At 43.8% G+C, this 20,820-nt stretch overlaps 1 protein-coding gene across 2 annotated transcripts in view; it reads left to right on the forward strand.

The window, feature by feature from the left end:
* pde6a (phosphodiesterase 6A, cGMP-specific, rod, alpha) overlaps positions 1-20,820 on the forward strand; it is a 123,030-nt gene that overhangs the window by 71,124 nt on the left and 31,086 nt on the right. For both annotated transcript variants that reach the window (XM_078550712.1, XM_078550711.1), the window contains 9 exons: positions 3,091-3,231; positions 3,339-3,413; positions 3,497-3,561; positions 13,229-13,295; positions 13,445-13,492; positions 14,730-14,879; positions 14,958-15,101; positions 15,218-15,283; positions 17,672-17,818. In XM_078550712.1, the coding sequence (XP_078406838.1) occupies positions 3,091-3,231; positions 3,339-3,413; positions 3,497-3,561; positions 13,229-13,295; positions 13,445-13,492; positions 14,730-14,879; positions 14,958-15,101; positions 15,218-15,283; positions 17,672-17,818 (903 nt within the window). The remainder of the gene's footprint in view (positions 1-3,090; positions 3,232-3,338; positions 3,414-3,496; positions 3,562-13,228; positions 13,296-13,444; positions 13,493-14,729; positions 14,880-14,957; positions 15,102-15,217; positions 15,284-17,671; positions 17,819-20,820) is intronic.

Below are 20,820 nucleotides of genomic sequence, written 5' to 3' on the forward strand. Positions count from 1 at the left end.
TGGGGGTGGGGTGGAAAGATTGACAAGGTATTAGTTGTAGATTTAAAAATAATGGAAATAGGTGGGAAAAGAAAAATCTATATAAATTATTGAAAACAACAAAAAAAAAGGAGGGGGAGGAAATGGGGTGGGGATGGGGGGAGGGGGAGTTTAAGAACTAAAGTTGTTGAATTCAATATTCAGCCCGGAAGGCTGTAAAGTGCCTAGTCGGAAGATGAGGTGCTGTTCCTCCAGTTTGCGTTGGGCTTCACTGGAACAATGCAGCAAGCCAAGGACAGACATGTGGGCAAGAGAGCAGGGTGGCTTGTTAAAATGGCAGGGAGGTTTGGGTCTTTCTTGCGGACAGACCGCAGGTGTTCTGCAAAGCGGTCGCCCAGTTTGCGTCTGGTCTCTCCAATGTAGAGGAGACCGCATTGGGAGCAACGAATGCAGTAGACTAAGTTAGGGGAAATGCAAGTGAAATGCTGCTTCACTTGAAAGGAGTGTTTGGGCCCTTGGACGGTGAGGAGAGAGGAAGTGAAGGGGCAGGTGTTGCATCTTCTGCGTGGGCATGGGGAGGTGCCATAGGTGGGGGTTGAGGAGTAGGGGGTGATGGAGGAGCGGACAAGGGTGTCCCGGAGGGAACGATCCCTACGGAATGCCGCCAGAGGGGGTGAAGGGAAGATGTGTTTGGTGGTGGCATCATGCTGGAGTTGGCGGAAATGGCGGAGGATGATCCTTTGAATGCGGAGGCTGGTGGGGTGATAAGTGAGGACAAGGGGGACCCTATCATGTTTCTGGGAGGGAGGAGAAGGCGTGAGGGTGGATGCGCGGGAGATGGGCCGGACACGGTTGAGGGCCCTGTCAACGACCGTGGGTGGAAAACCTCGGTTAAGGAAGAAGGAGGACATGTCAGAGGAACTGTTTTTGAAGGTAGCGTCATCAGAACAGATGCGACGGAGGCGAAGGAACTGAGAGAATGGGATGGAGTCCTTACAGGAAACGAGGTGTGAGGAGCTGTAGTCGAGGTAGCTGTGGGAGTCGGTAGGCTTGTAATGGATATTGGTGGACAGTCTATCATCAGAAATTGAGACAGAGAGGTCAAGGAAGGGAAGAGAAGTGTCAGAGACGGACCATGTGAAAATGATGGAGGGGTGGAGATTGGAAGCAAAATTAATAAATTTTTCCAGGTCCCGACGAGAGCATGAAGCAGCACCGAAGTAATCATCGATGTACCGGAGAAAGAGTTGTGGGAGGGGGCCGGAGTAGGACTGGAACAAGGAATGTTCCACATACCCCATAAAGAGACAGGCATAGCTGGGGCCCATGCGGGTACCCATAGCCACACCTTTTATTTGGAGGAAGTGAGAGGAGTTAAAGGAGAAATTGTTCAGTGTGAGAACAAGTTCAGCCAGACGGAGGAGAGTACTGGTGGATGGGGATTGTTCGGGCCTCTGTTCGAGGAAGAAGCTAAGGGCCCTCAGACCATCCTGGTGGGGGATGGAGGTGTAGAGGGATTGGACATCCATGGTGAAGAGGAAGCGGTTGGGGCCAGGGAACTGGAAATTGTTGATGTGACGTAAGGTGTCAGAGAAATCACGGATGTAGGTGGGAAGGGACAGTGACAGATGGCCCTAGTGGCCAAGCCAATTATCCCTTCTTTACAAATTCCCCAGCTAAGTAAGCCCACTTGCTGTTTTATGGCTCCATCTCTTCTATTCTGACTCTATTAAACAAACGTGGGTAATCTTCTGAGCTGCCTATTCTTTTAAGTGTTCTGGCAATCTCTAAAGCCCAGCATTTTAGTTACCTTACACTTTACAACTTTAATCTTCCCTGATATAAAAACTACCTCTAATATTTTAACATTAACCATGAACTACATATTCGCAACAACACTGAGTATAAAAGTGAACCACTGGCATTCGTGTGGATGGTTGCCAATTTGAAATGTCATTGGTTCCAATGAAAAGAGTGAACATTTCTTAAACTCCCATGCATTATAGCTACACAGCCCTTATTGCCTGCTTGATCCCTTGCACCCAGTTATAAGGTGCCAGTAAGTAAAACATGCATTTGTGGGGCAAAACATTGAGCCTGACTGCTAAAATAAGTATAGTATGTCATGGCTAAAAAGTGGGGTCTACTTATATGCCACAATTTACGGTAATAAAGAAAATCCACCATTATTTCTCCTGTGTACCCTCAGGAGGATGTATAACACAGTTTGGGAACCCATGCTTGAGATATAGAATCAAGCATTCTAAATGCGTTTCTTAATGACATTATCTACTTGCACTGCCATCTGCTTTTATTATTCATTCATAGGGTGTGAGCATCATTGGCAAGGCCAGCATTTATTGCCGATTCCTAATTGCCCATGACCCACCTTCTTGAACCACTACAGTACATCTGGTGTAGGTACACTCACACTGCAGTTAGGGAGGGAATTCCAGGATTTTGACCCAGTGGCAATCAAGAAATGGTGATATAGTTCCAAATCAGAATGGTGGCCAATTTGAAGGAGAACTTGGAGAAGTGGCGGTGATCCACTGCGCCTGCTGCTCTTGTTCTTCTAGGTGGTAGAAGTCGCAGGTTTGGATGGCGCTGTCGAGGGATCCTTGCCGTTTAGCTGCAGTGCATCTTGTAGAATGTAGAAGATCTCTATATCTGTAGGCCAAGGCTCCACTGCTCCTCTACACCATTAAGGTGTGCTTTTTTTCTCTATTGTTATTTATAAAACTTTTATAAGTTTTCACTATAATGAATTGCAGCTGCTACCTAACTTCCTGCTGGACTAACTACTGTATATCCTCGTCAGTCATTCCTGATCTTTGTCACAATTTACAATGCCTCCAATTTGGCGTCATTGGAAAATTTTGATATTGTTTCCTCAATTCTTAAATCCAGATTATTGATGTATACAGTAAGAAAAGAGTACCGGCAGCATCATTGCCACACTGTTTCTTTGCCAGAAAAAAGTTGTTGCCTGCATCACAATTAGCCTATGTCTTACAAGTTAAATCTGATTAACTTTTAGGCTTGAATAGTATGGGAAATGTGCTAATGTTCCTGCATTTACAATTAAATCTACATGCATTTATTCTACAGGTTCTTTTATGGTCTGCAAGCAAAGTATTTGAAGAACTGACTGATATTGAGCGTCAGTTTCACAAAGCCCTTTACACAGTGCGCGCCTTTTTGAACTGTGACAGATACTCAGTTGCACTCCTGGACATGACAAAGGAAAAGGTCTTGTATTTTCTGCATCTATACTTTAAAAATGGAAGCATTGACTTGACTATGAAATGTGTACAAATAACTTCCTTTTTATTTTGTTTTTGTCCTTTCAACTGTAGGAATTTTTTGATCTTTGGCCAGTACAAATGGGCGAAGTACCACCTTATGATGGCCCAAGAACCCCAGATGGAAGGGTACGATTTAGATGAGTTTCAGTCAAAAGTTACTGCTTCTGTTCCAACATTTTCATTCTTACATGCTTTGTTTTTATCCGTAGGAAATAAACTTCTACAAAATAATTGATTACATCCTTCATGGAAAAGAGGAAATTAAAGTCATCCCGTAAGTCTGTGTTCAATAAAAGGCTGAGGAAAGGATGCACTTCTCTGAGTTAATGCAATTTATTTCTCATGTCCACTTTTGGATTCACCAACAAAATAAGGGAAGAAATGGATTGGGAGAAAGGGATTTGATTGTTTTGATATTTAGAATGGAATCTTATTTAGAATTTTCTTCCAGGGCAGGATTTTCCCCTCATCGAGCGGGCCCGGGAACGGCTGCGAGTCCGAACGCCCCCTGCGATCGGGCTCTGACCATGATTTCACACTGGCTGGCCAATTAGCGGTGGGAGAAGCACGAGTGCTGAAGTGTGCGCATGCACAGGGGAGCGCGCACAGACAGCTCCCTGAAGGCACAGATCTGCCTCAGGGAGCTGAAGGATTTTAAAATGAAAAATAACCTTTTTACAAATGATATGAACGTATCCCCATATGTGACTCAGTCACATGAAGAGGGCCATGTGAAAAAGGACGTTAAAAATTTTTTATTGATTTTTTTTTTAAGCGACCGTTGGGAACCTCATCCTGCACGTGGATGAGGTTTTATTAAAACTGCAAAGGCCGCCTTGCTTATTCGCCCACCTGCCAACCAAACGGTTGAGCAGGCTGTGAAAAATGCTACTTAATTAATTACTTAGGGCCTTAATAGGCCTCTTAATTGTCGACAGGCACACTGCCGCCTCTCATGCGCGCCCACCAACCAAAAGATCGCGAGAGTGCGCAATGACGTCGGGATGTTCACCTGATGTCATCACGCGTCATTTTACACTCCAACGGGTTGGGTGCGCGCCTGCCTGCTCAGCACACATTTCTGCCCCCAGTTTTGCGACACCAGTTCCACACTGAGCAAGCAGAAAGAACAAGCCCGCCTGTCAACACATGGCAGTTGATGTTTTGTGAGATCAATGAATGTTTAGTTAGTGTATTTATAGAGTGGGAATTCAAACAAATGATAGGGGTTTTATTGCTGGGATGGGAAGCCACATATGCAATGCAGATGGACAGAAGGCCATATTTTCATGGAGTTGGGAAGATCCACAGACCTTTAAAAATGGTGCGCAGGACCCAGATTCAGAAATCCCACCTCCATTTTCAACAGGTCCAATCTTTGCTGATAGGGGAAAGGGGTGTGGCATGACTCACACAGGAGGGAAACCAGAACTCAGTCGGGCCAGTTGAACTTGGTGTGAGTTCAAACAGACCTCATTTTGGCTGTTCAAAGGGCCTTAACCAGCAGTGTTAGAGTCACCAATTGATGGAGTAGAGATAAGTGGCCTCGAAGGACGACTATGGTCAGTATAATCTGATGTTTTTTTTAAATGTCCCACTCTAAAATTAAAAAAAAAGGCTGCAGCTGTCAGTGAGAGTTTAACAGTACCATCTGCTGGATTATTTTGATCAACAGGCATAGGTTAGAAATAAAAATTAACATCTGGTCATGCAGGTTCAATAGTGCTCTTTGTTGAAATTTCTCCAAGTACTATCATTATGTCATTCTGAACACTTGGCTGAATTTCATAAGCTACAATTGTCTTAGCAGGGGGTCCTGAGTTTGCAGTTTAATTAACAGTTTAAAGATTTTAATAAAGGATTAGCTATCTTTGATGTGGGGTCTGAATATAAGTTTGGTTTTGTAAGAGATTAACCACGTAAGGAGATTTAAAAGCTTTGAATGGGTTTAATGAATGGGAGTTTTTCACTATCAAGCTTGTAGGAATGAGAGCTGTATTAGATTATTAGAAGTTTACTTTTTTCATCTCCGCATGGCTCCTGAGGTCTGCCGTGGTCGATACTGGGTGAACATAAGAACACAAGAAATAGAAGTAGAATAGGCCTTCTGCCCCTTGAGCTACTCCAGCAGTCAATAAGATCATGGCTGATCCGATGTGGCTTTAACTCCACCTTCCTGTCTGTCCTCCATAACCCTTGATTCCCTTATCAATAAAAAAATGTCTAGCTCAGCTTTGAATATATGAAATTACAAGCCTCCACTGCTCACTAGGGGAGAGAATTCCAAATGCAAATGACCCTCTGAGAGAAGAAATTTCTCCTCATCTCCATCTTAAATGGGAGACCCCTTATTTTGAAACTGTAACCCCTAGTTGTAGATTCCACTGCCTCCTAACAACACCCCACGCTCCCTCCACACACACCAGAGGGGCAACATCCTCTCAGCATCTACCAGGTTAAGCCCCCTCAGAATCTTATATGTTTCAATAAGATCACCTCTCATTCTTCTAAACTCCAATGAGTATAGGCCCAAACTTTCCTCATAAGACAAACCCTACAACCCAGGAATCAACCTACTGATCCTTCTCTGTACTGCCTCCAATGTAAGTATGCCCCTCCTTATGGAAGCTGACTAAAACTGAATGCAGTATTCTAGGTGTGGTCTCACCAATGCCCTGTACAGTTGTAGCAAGACTTCCCTATTTTTATACTCTATCCACCTTGCAATAAAGGCCAACATTCTGCTTGCCTTCTTAATTACTTGCTGTACCTGCATGCTGCATGTTTTGTGATTGATGTACAAGGACACCTTTGTCCCTCTGTAATGAAGCACTCTGCAGTTTCTCTCTATTTAAATAATACTTTGCTTTTCTGTTCTTCCTGCTGAAGTGGTCAACCTCATATTTTTCAGCATTATACTCTATCTGCCAATTTTTTTCCCACTCACTTAACCTATCTATATCCCTTTGTGAATTCTTTGTATCCTCCTCACAACTTTATCTATATTTGTATTGTCAACAAATTTGGCACATTACAATCAGTCCCTTCATCCAAGTCATTAACATAGATAATAAATAATTGAGGCCCCAGCACTGATTCCTGTGGCACTCCACTAATTATAGTTTGCCAACCTGAAAATTACCCATTTATCCCAACTCCTGGTTTCCTGTTAGTTAGCCACTCCTCTAACCATGCTAATATATTACCCCAACACCATATACTCTTATCTTTTGTAGCAACATTTTTACGTGGCATCCTATCAAATACCATTTTTTAAGTCCAAATATGCTACATCTTCTGGTTTCCCCTTACCCAGCATGTTTGTTATATCCCCAAAGAACACTAATAAATTTGTCAAACATGATTTCCCTTTCATAAAACCATGTTGACTCTGCCTGCTAAATTTTGATTTTCTAAACGTCCTGCTATCACATCTTTAATAATGGATTATAGCTTTTGCCCAATGACAGATGTTAGGCTAACTAGCCTATAGTTTCCTGTTTTCTGTCTCCCTCCTTTCTTGGACAGAATGTTACATTTTCAGTTTTCCAATCCACAATGAGCTTTCTAGAATCTAAGGGATTTTGGAAGATTACAACCAATGCTTTCACTATCTCTGCAGCCACTTCTTTAAAAACCCTAGGATGCAGGCCATCAGGTCCCGGAGACTTCCCAACCTTAGGTCGCATCAGTATTCCCATTACTGTAGTAGCTATGGGGGTGATATGGTGGGTATAAGGGGCCATAGGTGTGGATGGGGGAAATGAGTTGGCATTGAGTTGGCATGGAGGGTTTTAGGGGCCATAAGGGATGGTTGAGGTTGAGGGATGAGGGATACAAGACCTAACAACTTTTAAAACAACTGGAATGAGGCCCCGCAGAACTGAGGTGGTCCTTCTAACCATCACCCCTCAGCACTCTCCTCATAAGAAAATCCCTCCATGCCCAGGATCAACCCTAGTGAACCTTCTCTGGACTACATCCAATGCGAGTATACCTTTCCTTAGATACGGGGACCAAAACTGTTCACGGTATTCTAGGTGGTCTAACTAATGCCTTGTATAGTTTTAGCAAGGCTTCCCTATTTTTATACTCCATTCCCTTTGAAATAAAGGCCAACATTCTATCTGCCTTCCCTATTACCTACTGAACTTGTATGCTAGCTTTTTGTGATTCATACGCAAGTACCCCCAAATCCCTCTGTGCTGCAGCTTCCTGCAATCTTTCTCGATTTAAATAATATTCAGTTCCTCTATTCTTCCTGCCAAAGTGCATAACCTCACATTTTCCCACATTATATATCACCTGCCAAGTTTTTTCCCACTCACTTAAGTTGTCTATATCCCTCTGTAGACTCCTTGCATCATCCTCACCACTTGCCTTCCCACCTGTTGTTGCATCACCCGCAAACTTGGCAATAGCACATTCACTTCCCTCATCCAAATCATTAACATACATTGTAAATAATTTTGCCCCAGCACTGATCCCTGTGGCACTCCATTAGTTATTGGTTACCATTCTGAAAATGCACCCCTTATCCCAATTCTCTGTCTCCTATTAGTTAGCCAATCCTCTATCCATGCTAATATACTACCCCCAGCACCATGGTTTCTTCCCTTATTAAGTAGCCTTATGTGCGGTACCTTGTCCAACACCTTTTGGAAATCCAAATTTATTACACCTACTGGTTCCCCTTTATCTATCCTGCTTGTTACCTCCTCAAAGAATTCTAATAAATTTGTCAGGCATGATTTCCCCTTCATGAAGCCATACTGACTCTGCTTGATTATATTATGCATTTCTAAATGCTTTGCTATCACATCCTTTATAATAGACTCTAGCATTTTCCCAATGACAGATGTTAAGCTAACTGGCCTATAGTTACCTGTTTTTTGTCTCCCTCCCTTTTTGAATAAGGGTGTTACATTGGCAGTTTTCCAATCCTCTGGGACTTTTCCAAAATCTAAGGATTCTTGGAAGGTTATTACCAGTGCATCCACTATCTCTATAGCTACTTCCTTTAATATCCTCGGATGCAAACCATTAGGTCCAGGGGATGTATTGGTCTTTGGATAGTACTTTTTCCCTAGTGATAGTTATTGTATCTACTTCCTCCGCCAGTTTTTCCTCTTGATTATTTAGTATTTTTGGGATGCTATTAGTGTATTCTACCATGAAGACTGATGCAAAGTATTTATTTAACTTCTCTGCCATTTCCTGGTTCCCCATTATTACTTTCCCAGCCTCATGCTCCAAGGGTTCATTTTTGCCTTTCTCTTCCTTTTTATATGTTGAAATATACACATATATTTGAATATGTTTTATATGTTTATATATTATATATATATATATATATTATATATTCATGACCTCATGTCAGATGTCATTCAGACATATTGCTGAGAAAAGAGATATGTTGAAGCTTTTCATCTTGCACTCATCAGGACACTTCACAAGAATACCAACATACGGGGTAAACAATGACAATCTAGACCCACTGCCATTGTGTGAATCAGTATTCTATGAACTCGGCAACTTGCTCAGTTGAGTTCAGTTTTAATGACACCATGTATGCCCAAATAGATGGTGTTGCCATGGGATCCCCTGTAGGTCCAGCTCTCGCAAACATCTTTGTTGGGTTCCCTGAGAAACGTGTCTTTGATTGAATAACACCCCTCGCATATTTCCAAGATGTGGATGATATATTTGCTATATTTAAATCCACAGCTGCATGTAATAATTTTCTACATGTCTTAATGGGCTCGATCCTGTGCTCAAATTCACCTTTAAAATGGAGCAGACAAATGAACTCTTACTAGTTGAGAAATCTGCCAGGGGGTTCTCTACCACGGTCAACCGCAAGCCTACATTCACTGGTCAATATACGCGTTGAGCTTCTTACAGTTCCACACGCTATAACATTGGTCCAACTGGCAACCTTGTATATAGGGCCTGAGCCATTTGCTCACCATGCAATCTTGATGCTGAATTAGGGTGCTTAAAAGGCATCCTGCGGGATAATGGATACCCTGATCAGGTCATTTTGCGTTGTATATCACGCAAACTCATGAATGTGCCGAAGGCTGCTTTTTTTAACCCTGAAACGTGTCCAGTCTATCTCAGATTACCCTGGAAGGGCAAAACCTTGAGCAATAGGCGTAGCTAGCTGCTTCATGCTGCTACTATACAATAGCAAACATGAGTGGTATTGGCCACTAACAGGATGCTGCCGGCAAGCCAAAAAGACGTTCTGCCTATCACACAAATTAGTGATGTAGTATATGAATTTCAGTGCCAGTGTGATGCTAGGTATGTATGCCATACATCCCAAAGACTGGCAGATCGTATCAAACAACATGTCCCAGCTGCTAAAAACAAAAAGCTAAAAGCTACTGCGGATGCTGGAAATCCAAAACAAAAACAGAATTACCTGGAAAAACTCAGCAAGTCTGGCAGCATCGGCGGAGAAGAAATCAGTTAACGTTTCGAGCCTTCATGGCCCTTCGGCAGAACTGCAGCATAGTTTCAACTGCGGAAGAAGAGTTCAGCATCATGCCGAGCCCGAAATTGTTGAAACTATGCTGCAGTTCTGCCGAAGGGCCATGAAGGCTCGAAACGTTAACTGATTTCTTCTCCGCCGATGCTGCCAGACTTGCTGAGTTTTTCCAGGTAATTATGTCCCAGCTGCTGTTCACCATGGGCAGGGTACAGATCGTACCCAACCAATCCGTGCTTTCAAAACTCAAAACATAGTATCCAACGCTAGATGTGATTCCATGATTGGACAACATTTGCTAAATAATCCTCAATATATTAAGAATTACATAGACAACCAATTTAAGATTGTCAGTTGGGCTCGCAGTGTTGTGCGTTTGAGTGTACTGGAAGCTACATATATTAATACACAGGGCCCTGTTCTTTGTAGACAGAAAGAGCATGTACACACATTGTGCCTGTTTCAGCTAAACAAAATAAATGACAGCTATTCGCTGACTCATTTCTCAGGACAATGCCTTAACCAATCAGGGTCAGGCTGCCTGATTTAAATTTCAAACAATGCTTGACAGTTAACTGTCAGTCACCATCAACAGGTGCATTCTCCATTGGCAATGCCTCAACCAATTAGAGTCCACTTACCAATCAATCAGCACTCTCTTCTTATACAGTATAAATTGTTGTTTTCCCCTATATTGGTATTCTTGTAAAAAGTCCTGATGAGTGCGAAACAAAAAGCTTCAACATGTCTTTTTTCAGCAATACTCAAGTTCTGTACCACCAAATGACTATTTATAATTTGGATGATTCAGTAATATAATGACATTACTAAATCAACAGACAGGTTCTGGATGTTGACAGTAAATTTATTATTTTAATAAGGGTACATATCTGGAGCTATTATACACAGGCTTTGACTGAAGGTGGGCTTCACTTTAGGAGGATTAGTGAAAATCCCAAATAAGCTTGTAAACTTTATTGGTGGGTGCACGGCAGCATAATGGTTATATACTAGGTTTAGTAAACCAGAGGTATAATGTCACACTCCCACCATGACAAGTATGAAAGTGAATGTGATAAAGCTGTTACTTTATGGACACGCATCAGGAAAGATGGCGTCAAATGATGTTGAAATTTTTTTTAAAACTGGTTAATCAATATCCTTCAGGGAAGGAAACCTATCATTCCTACTTGGAATCCTACATGAGACTCCAGCACCTATTTCTACACCACCCTACATCACTGCTGCCTCAGTTCATCGTCAAAATATTTATCCATACCTTTGTTATCTGGACTTGACTATTCTTGACCGGCCCTCCTTGTTCTACTGTCCATAACCTTGAGGTCATCCAAAGCCTCGCTGCTTGTATCATAACTCACACCAAGTCCTGTTCACCATCACCCCTGTGCTCACTGATCTACATTAGAACCTGGTTAAACAACATCTCAATTTTAAAATTCTCATTCTTGTTTCAAAACCCTTCAAGGCTTCGTTCCTCTCTATCCCCAACTCTCCTCCAGACCCACAACCCTCTGATATAGCTGCACTCCTCTAACTCTGGTCTCTTGAACATGCCTGATTTTAGTCTCTGCACCACTAGTGGCCACTTCTTAGCTGTTTGTCCCTTTACTCTCTTCTTCATTGCTTTCAATTTGCTTCTATCCCTCTCATCTTCATCCTTAGAAATAGGAGAGCAGCTGAGTGTGCTGCAGTATAGTCAAATCCAACAAAATAAAAACAGAATGTTGCTCTGTGTTGTTTTTCCCTTTTCCGTCTCCCTTCATTTCAATCAGTTCCGTTGTCCTGTGCCTTTTATTACAATCTATCTCTCCCTTCCTTGTCACAGGAAGGGCAGAATTTAATCCAGGTCATTGGGGTCTTGCCCACAGCTAGAGAGCCAGAAAGAGCCTCACATTGCCTCCTTTGGGGAAGGCCCACCTTATTAAGCCCCAATCATATATTTAGGTGCTGGTAGTGGGCCTTTCCCAGGGTTAAGGACCACCCCCAGCCCAAGAGCTGCCAGCCAATCAGAGGCCGGCAGTTCCTCATTTCCATCAAAGCCATTGGGGGAGAGGTGGTAGCTGCCAGGAAAGAACCCACCAGAGGCACAGGATCAGTGAGAGATGCAGACCACGGATGAGTATGGTCGTGGAGTGGGGGTTGCAGTGGTGCAAGGGTGGGGCATCGGAAGATTGGAAGAAAGGGCAGGAGGCTGGATCTCAGCAGTGATTCTTATCCCTTTGCAATTCCGGGTCCCTCAATCAAGCGCTGAGTGCCTGACAAAATTTTGCCTTTCGGGCTCCCAGCGTGGCAATTGCCCAGCCACCGCTAGTTGAATACCAGCAGAGGCTGGATGAGGCACTTATACCCACTTCAGAACATCAATTGGCATTGTGGCAGGAAGGCCGTCCATGAGCCTTCCCACCCCGAACTGAATCAGGACAGAGGTAGGGAGATGGTGGGGTCCCCACCCCACATCCTGTAGCCCGATTAAATGCCCTCCATACATTTGAGACGCACCTCGGAGGAGGGCATTAAATTTGGCCTAAAGATTTTATTTTTGTTTACCTTGGACGTGTGTGTGGTGCAAGAATGGAATTTGATTATAGCTGAAACTGGGATACATCCCATAAGAAAACTGTTTTGGGGCACTGATTCTTGCCTTCAGATGGAAATAGTTACGTCTGTAATTCAGGAGGAATTATTATTTATTCAATTTACTTAAGCTTGATGCTTACTAGGAAAAAAGAAGGGCCACTAATGCGGGTGTCATTGTTGGCACTGGGGTGTGCATTCCATGTACTGAGTGCTTGACCTGAATGTCACCACCTATCCCTCTGGAAATGCAAATGAAATAGTTTAAATATCTTTAGTATGAGATAATTGCCATGTTATCTAGTTAATTAATTAATTTGTTTATTTGAAGCAAAAGAATAGCATTTTCAAAATAGCAGCAGCAAAAAGGAGAATGAGGGCTCAGACCCCAATCTCAAAACAAATAACGACAGGGTTTGTCAAATTCTTCATCAGTTATTTCTAACCAAGTTCCCTCTAAGCGAATAGGGATGGAAAGAGGTGATGACAGTAGGCTAAGCTGTCTTTCTCCCCAAGTTTCTTCTCCCATTACGGAGACCAACAACACTGCAAAATAAAGGACAAAATGAACCCTATACTGCATTTCAAGAATGTTTATTAGAATATTTCTTTAAAACTTGAAATGGGATTTACAGTTTTTGAGGCATTTTCAATCCCAACGTTGTCCGCTTTTATTGTTTTTGTTTCAGATAACCTGCAGTCAGAGTTTTATTTTTCTTTATCTTATTAAACATTGGACTTATTTGGCTTTGCTTATTTGGGTATTCAGTTGCAAATAGAAAGAAAATAACTGCAATTACCATTTCAAGTTAAACCTTCTCATCTAATTTAGGTGATTTATTTTCTTCAGGAACCCGCCTCCAGACCATTGGGCCCTAGTTAGCAGATTGCCAACATACGTTGCAGAATCTAGTCTTGTAAGTGTTTTAATCCTACAGCACGTACAACAGTAATTTGCTGTGTTTGGCGTTATATAAACCAAGTTGCTGTTACAATGCAATTCATCTATTGCAGTAGAAAGAATTAGGATTAAGGGGAAAAAACATCTATATTTCATGTTTTCCAGATATGCAACATTATGAACGCAGCTGCAGATGAATTCTTTGAATTTCAGGTAGGAAACAGCAAAAAAAATAGTGGGTTGGATTTTGTGGAGCCCACTTGACCGGGCAAGGTGGCAGGCAGGCATGGAGAATTGCGCAGGGGGCTGCGTGTCAGACTCCTGGTGGCAGGAAAAGTGTAAGCGATTAATTTGGAGATGGGAAGGTAACAAAACAGGAAACTCGCCTATTAGCAGCAGGAAGCTCATTGACATTTTTAATTGGGTGCTCACATACAATTTAAATGCAATTTGATACGATTTAATCCTGCGTCCTCAATTCAATGAAACTCGCACATGTCTCTCGTGCCTTCAGTAACCCGCCCAATGAAAGCGGGTGGCTTATATGTGGCTTTCTTGGCTCACTGTGAGAGTCCTTTGGACTTCCAGGAGAATGGGTCATAGGGCACTGGACTGATGTTGCAGATGTTTTCTTGGAGGTGTAAAAACTAGCTGAGGGGCTTTACTAAGAGGGGCTCAGACAGGAAATTCAAAACATAGATGTGCTAGGTCCAAAATTCAAAGGGGCAGCGCACAACAGAGGTGCAGAGTGGCCAACCCTTGAAGTGGCATCACAAATCTGAGTCCGTAAACAAAGGACACTTAGGAGGCTTCCTGAAAGTAAAAAGAGAGGTAGTGGCAGCATGGGAATCAAACACCCCTTCCTTTTTCATCCTTGAGAACTGAGGAGGACGTGTTGGCTTGATTGTGATATCTCAGACCTCAGTTGAACTTGTTGATGCCTCTGAATGATCTTGTGTGATGGGGGAGGCATCTTCTCCCTGGATTTTGCGACATTTTTTTTGTGATAGAGCAACAGAAGTTCAAGTGCTGGAGATTTAAACTGGAAAACTTTCTTAAAAAGCCTGCAAGACAATTTCTAACTCTAACACAGGGCTAGCTGCCCTTTGTAAATGGCGCCAGTGATGCAGGATTCCCGATGCCAAAGCTACTTCTGCCATGTAATCCAGGGTCAAGCCCATCTCACCCGCATTCAAGAGTTTGTCGCAATGTAATTGCATTCAGATGACTGCTACGGAGCTGTGCCAGATCCCCAGTGACGTTTGGGCCTGCCAGCGGGTGTCACAACAGTCGGACTAGTTCCAGCTCAATATTTCTTTGTAAATATATTGGTGTTCACGTGGATGGATAGATCCAAAATGAAAGTACAGTTTCTCAGACACATTATTACATTATTGCATTAGCCGCAAATTCCGACGTGTCTCATAATCAAATACTATAACACTTACAGAAAGAGCCACTTGATGCTTTGGGATGGACAATTAAGAATGTGCTGTCGATGCCAATTGTGAACAAGAAAGAGGAAATTGTTGGAGTTGCCACCTTTTATAACAGGAAGGATGGAAAGCCATTTGATGAAATGGATGAAAGTCTGATGGAAGTAAGGTTCAATCTGGTTTCAATAGAACCCTAACAAACTACAAAAAGCTACATATTGACAGCTCTTTATTTTTTGTAGGCCTTGACACAGTTCCTGGGGTGGTCTGTTTTGAACACTGATACATATGACAAAATGAACAAACTAGAAAATAGGAAAGACATTGCCCAAGACATGGTGCACTACCATATTAAATGCTCTAAAGATGAAATACAGGACATCCTGGTATGTTGGAACAATATTTCATAACTTTGTTTAGTAATATTATGTAATATTGAAGTTAAATTTCATTCAATTTTATGATTCTGAAAATAAATCACCCAAACCATTAAATTTACCAGAAAACCAGAGAAAACTTTGGTAGAGAACCAGAAGAATGTGAAGAAGAAGATCTTCAAGGAATATTGGTGAGTAGATTGAGTTGGAGCTAAGATTATACAACTATTTCATGGGCAGGATTTCCCCCCTTCAGGGGCGAAGTTGAATGGCGGGCACGCACAGGCATGCCTCCAACCGGCACCCCTGATTGGGGGCACGGCGCCATTTTACGTGGGTGGGCCAATTAAGGCCCGTCCAGCTCAACGTCCGCACGGAAGCGCTATGCGCTCCCTGTACAGGCAGGGGGTCGGTGGGGGGGGTTGGGGGGAATCTCTAAATCGAGAGTGCGCTCTTTCGCACATGCGCACAAAACAGCGCACTCATCTCCCTGAGGCTGGGTGCTGCCTCAGAGAGATCGGCTGTTCTGTGACAAATATTAAAATAGAAAAAAAATACTCACACTTTCACATGAGTTGGGACATGTCCATAATTTTTACAAAAACTTTAATAACATTTTTAAAAACCTACATGAAACCTCATCCCTCCCGTGGATGAGGTTTCATGCTTTTTCTAATTCCCGCAAGGGCTCCCGGCCTGCCCACCAACCTTAAGGTTGGAGGGGCAGGTCCAATAATTAGCTAAATGACTGTCAATGGCCTCAATTGGCCATTGACAGGTCGGCGGGCGCACAGCTGATTTTGCTGCGCCCCTGCCTAGCAGAAAATTTAAATGGGGTGCGGTGACGTTGGGAGTTCCGCCCGACATCACTGTGCGTCATTTTATGCATCGACAAGTGGGCCCCGGACCCCTGCTTGCCGACGGGAAAATTCTGCCCCATATTTTTGTTACATTTTAAGATGTAATGAGCAAATTTTTGTAATGAGTAAGAAGTCTGAATGAAACACTCAGAACAAAATTGCAGCTATAAAGATAGTTGCAATAATAATTCAAAACAATGGACTGCAGTGAGAATCTATACTATTTTTTTCAAAAAGGCATTTTCTCCCTACCCTTTCTGCACACTTACCTATACACCCTTGCTACAGTCAGCCCTATAAACGGGTGAAAATTCAAGATGCCTAGGAATGGATTTTGGCTACCAAGGCGGCTAGCTCAAGCAGGGAAATTTCCTGGATTGCCGGACCCGCCTCAGTAAAAAGTACCCCAAAATGCACAATTTTAGCTCTGATGAGGTGGGGAGGGGTGCTGTGTGGGATAGAGCCGGTCCGGCTGACCCATGAAGCAAAGCATAGGCAGCAACGGAGGTTGCCAAATGCTGAGGCAGCCTGGTTAGAAGAATTGGCTCAGTTCTCTGGGACTTTGTCCCAGTTTTTAAAAAGATTTTAGGCTCTCTAGCCCTCATGCCTTACACCCCTTCCTCCCCTACCTATCCCCCATGACCTGCCCCACCCCCCATGGCCACTCACCCAGTATCCACCATGGGCAGACCTCAGGAGTCATGTGAAGATGAAAAAAATAAACTTCTAACAATCTAATTCAGCTCTCGCTCCTACACACTTGATAATGAAACAACTCCCATTCATACAATCCATTCAAAGCTTTTAAAGTTCCTCAAGTGGTTAATCCCTTATAAAATCAAACAAAATTCTATTCAGGCCCCACATCAAAGACATCTAACCCTTTAATAGACTCTTTAAACTGTCAATCAAACTGTGAGCTCAGAAACCCCAGCTGAGATGATAGTAGTTCTTGAAACTAAACCAAGCATTCGTAATGATGTAATAATAGCCCTTGGAAAAATGTCAACAAAGAACTCCAATGAAATTGTGTGGCCAGACTCTGCTTTTTTCTAACCTACACCTGTCAATCAAGGCAGTCCAACAAAGGTTTTTTTAACTGTCACTGACAGTTGCAGCCTGTTTATTTTCAAATTTTAAACACTGGGGCATTTAAAAAAGCCTCAGATCATGACAGTTATACAGACATTATCCACCCTTCAAGAGCATCTACTCCATCGATTCAGGACTCCCAAACTGCAGGTTAAGTCCATTGCAGCAGCCTAAATGAGGTCTATTTGATTTAAGTGCTAAATTCAAATGGCCCTGCTGATTTTGGGTTCCCTTCCTGTGTGATTCACACCCTGTCCCCTTTTCCCTACTGGCAGAAGTTGGATCTATTGGAAATGGGGTGGGACTTCCACACTCAGATTCCGCCCCGCCCCCTGCCCCCAGCCCCCAACCCCTCGCTATTTTTAAAGGGCCACAGATCCTTCAGGACTCCGTGAAAGTCCAGTACCTATTCTCAGATCTGACCATTGCTGTTGCAAAGTTGCTACTCGAAGCCTTACTGGAGAACTTAAGGTGACTGTCCCTCTGCTTGCACCATGCCAACCATGGTCATCTGTCATCTCTGTTTGGTTTCTACTGAAGTAATGATAAGAGCTCAGAATAAGACCTTCAGAAATTCCACTCCACTGTCTATCATTATTCACCTCTTTGTTTTGTCTTATTTTTAAGGTTAAAGAACTTCCAGATGCTAAAGAATCAGAACTCCTTGAATTTCGCTTTTGTGATTTTGAATGGTCTCCATTGGAGCTTGTGAAATGTGGAATACGGATGTATTATGAACTTGGTGTTGTTGAGAAGTTCCACATACCACAGGCGGTGAGTAATTTTATACACCTACACTGCATACCAATTAAATGTGATTTAAAAAGAGTTGTAGTAATCTATTGCTGCTTAATGCGCACATTATGAATTTTGTTTTGTGTGCAAATAGCCAATGAATTTTGTATGTGTGGTTTAGCAGATTATAATTGTAACTTTTTAATTCAGTAATGATTCTGCAACATTGGGTGGAATCTTCCGTTCTCAGCGGATGTCTCACTCGTTGTCTGAAAAAGCAACAAGACTTCCACTCTGAGTCTGAGGAGAGGAAGGCCCGCAAAACCTTTTGCCGATCAGGCAGCTAAGTAGACAGCAGCGGGCCTTCCTCCAGACTGAGGACCATAGCAGATGACTTCCTGCCCGCCAAGACCTGCCAGCCAATCAGAAGCTGGCAGCTCTTGCACTCAGCACTGCCACAGAGGAGGCTGTGGCTGCTGCAGGAACAACACCTATGGAATCCCAGGATTGCAGAACACCCAGGAAAATGGTAAGTGCTGTTGGGGATGGGGTTGCGGTCTCGTGGGCTGGGGATTGGCAGCAAGAGCAGGGGTGTGGCCGCTTGCAGCCGCCCCATGTCCATGCCCTTGATCATGCATATATCAATGCAGATTGAAGGACCACCCCGCCCCCCGCAACCTTCCAGCGACATACAGACTGCACAGTTTTACCAGTTATGCAGGCCATATGTTGGCAATCCCACCTGGAGCTGGGAAGATTGCAACAGAGACAGGAAGAGGCCGTTAATTGGCCACTTAAGGGACTCAGATGGAGGCAGGGCGGGATGGTCGACCATGGGCCTTCCCACCTAAAACTTACTTCCAGTGGAGGCAGGAAGGAATTGGGTTTCAATCCTGACGCCAGCCTGCCAAATTCTCAGGCCCACCCGCCTCCTTCCTTGACTCCTACAGGGGAAGAAGACTCCAGCCATTATGGTTGAAGTATCATCATTCTTTTTTAACCCTTTCAATTTGAGAAGAAATGAGTGAATTTTACCATCGGCTGTTCTCCAGTTAAGATCATTGGATGTTGAGATCAGTTGGAGAAACCAATAACTATCTAGATTAGCGATGTAGAAAAGGCTTCAAAATAACTATAGTTTTCATATAATCCAGGTTATGGTAATCCACTCTGTATACTTCATACATTTTAAATTTCATGGTAATGAAATGTAATTTTTCTATTTCTGCTAAAGCTTTCCGGGATATTCAGATATGGATCTAGATTTTCCTCTTTTATTCTGCACCCTAGATCAGGCAAGAGTTAAAGGGAAACAACAGGGAAAGACAAACCTGATTTCTTTCCCTCCTCCTCAAACTCGGAACCACTTCTGATTAACAAAAGCAAATGCTGGTGAAGATGTGGGGCCCAGGTTTCCAGCTCATTTTGCCCCTACCTAACCAGCAAAATGCTGGTCCCCAGGACTGCTTCGCTAAGGTGGCAGTAGGCCTGAGTACTGAAAGCAATGGTCCTACATTTTAAAAGAAAATGGAAAGGGGCTGATAGAGGATTCCTCCTTCTCTGTCTTATCCAATACCTACTGAAAGCCTCAATCTCACAAGGGCTCCTTTAATGTTTCCTTGCATATCTTCTGGTGCTAGAAAGGTGGTCCTGTCTCTGCAACACCTGGATTTTCCTGGGGTCAACTAGTGAGAATTGGTTGGGAACCTATCATGATTACATATTGGCCTCTAACTCAGGGAACTTGAGCAGGATTGGGATACAGTTAGGCAGTAGGCAGAAGTCCTACCAAGACACTATGGTCGGGATTTTCCATGCCCACCGACATTGGGCGTGTTCGATGGTGTGAGCAGACAATATGGCATGATCAGTTTCACGACGGCGTGAAATCAGTTTGTGATCATCCGCTCAGCCCGCCAATGGCGAGCCGCGTTTCCCACCATCAGACGTCGGGAATCTCATTGCAATACATCTGCATATCAATATTAGGCCTGTCCACCAGAATCGTCCCCCCTGCTGGATCATCTGCCCACGTCGGCGGAAAAGCATGCGGACATGTTTTGCAACAGCATATAAAATGCATGCACTTGGCGGCCTGCACTTTGAGGGGAACATGGAGGTGAGTGCACAGTAACGTTATACAGCACTCGCCAGGGTCACCTGTTGGACTTCAAGCTTGAGGCATGTTGCGGGGGCAAGGGCAGCCCTGCAGTTGAGGTGACTTGGGGCAGGGGGCGTGGGGATGGCAAGGGCAGTCCTGCGGCTGAGGTGACTTGGGGTTGGTGGGGGGGTAAGGGCAGCCTTGCAGTTGAGGCGACTTAGGCTGGGGTGGTAGGGCTGCCTTGTGGTTGAATGTAACACACAAGCATTCAGGCTTGGGGGTAGGGTGGGCGAGGGATGTGGCCATGCATTAGGGAAACTTATATAAAGTAACCATTCCTCTGCAACTGAGACAATTCAGGCGCAGCCATTGATATGATTGGGGTTGGGCTTCTAGCTTATCTGCCCACTCAAGCAACACAGAGGCATCAAAGTGCCACCAAGTGCTCCAAAGCTTTTCACCCCCCGAGCACAGACTGCAAAGTAATCAGCGTTTTAGTGAACTGCAGAACAGTTCGATGACTGGGCATATTGTACAATCTCCTTGCGAAAGTTGGCCATGGAACAGTCACTGGTGGAGGTGCTCACAGCCCCTTGCAATGTTTGCAACCCCTTGCAATTCCGGTTTGGACTAGTCTCCCTCTTGGTTCAAGCTAACAGTGCAGCCTTGCAGCATGGGATAGGAGAATGTCTGCACCTGAGCTGAGAGCACAACATGCAGTCCAATGGGAAAAGCTGCCGCCAATCGGTCAGGTGGAATAGTATGGAGATGGGTGGCGTTTCAGGCAGCCACGCAGTGCACTAATCTCTGGCCATCCAAATGGTGGCCAGGACTCTTTGGGATGCGTTAAGAGGCCTTCACACTTAACCAGGACAGTTTCTTAGTGCACCCAGGCTAACCCACCCTCTTTCTTTCATCCTCCAGGAGGAGTACATCAGGA

The sequence above is a fragment of the Cetorhinus maximus genome, chromosome 10 (genome assembly GCF_964194155.1).
Source record: "Cetorhinus maximus chromosome 10, sCetMax3.hap1.1, whole genome shotgun sequence".
Lineage (NCBI taxonomy): Eukaryota > Metazoa > Chordata > Chondrichthyes > Lamniformes > Cetorhinidae > Cetorhinus > Cetorhinus maximus.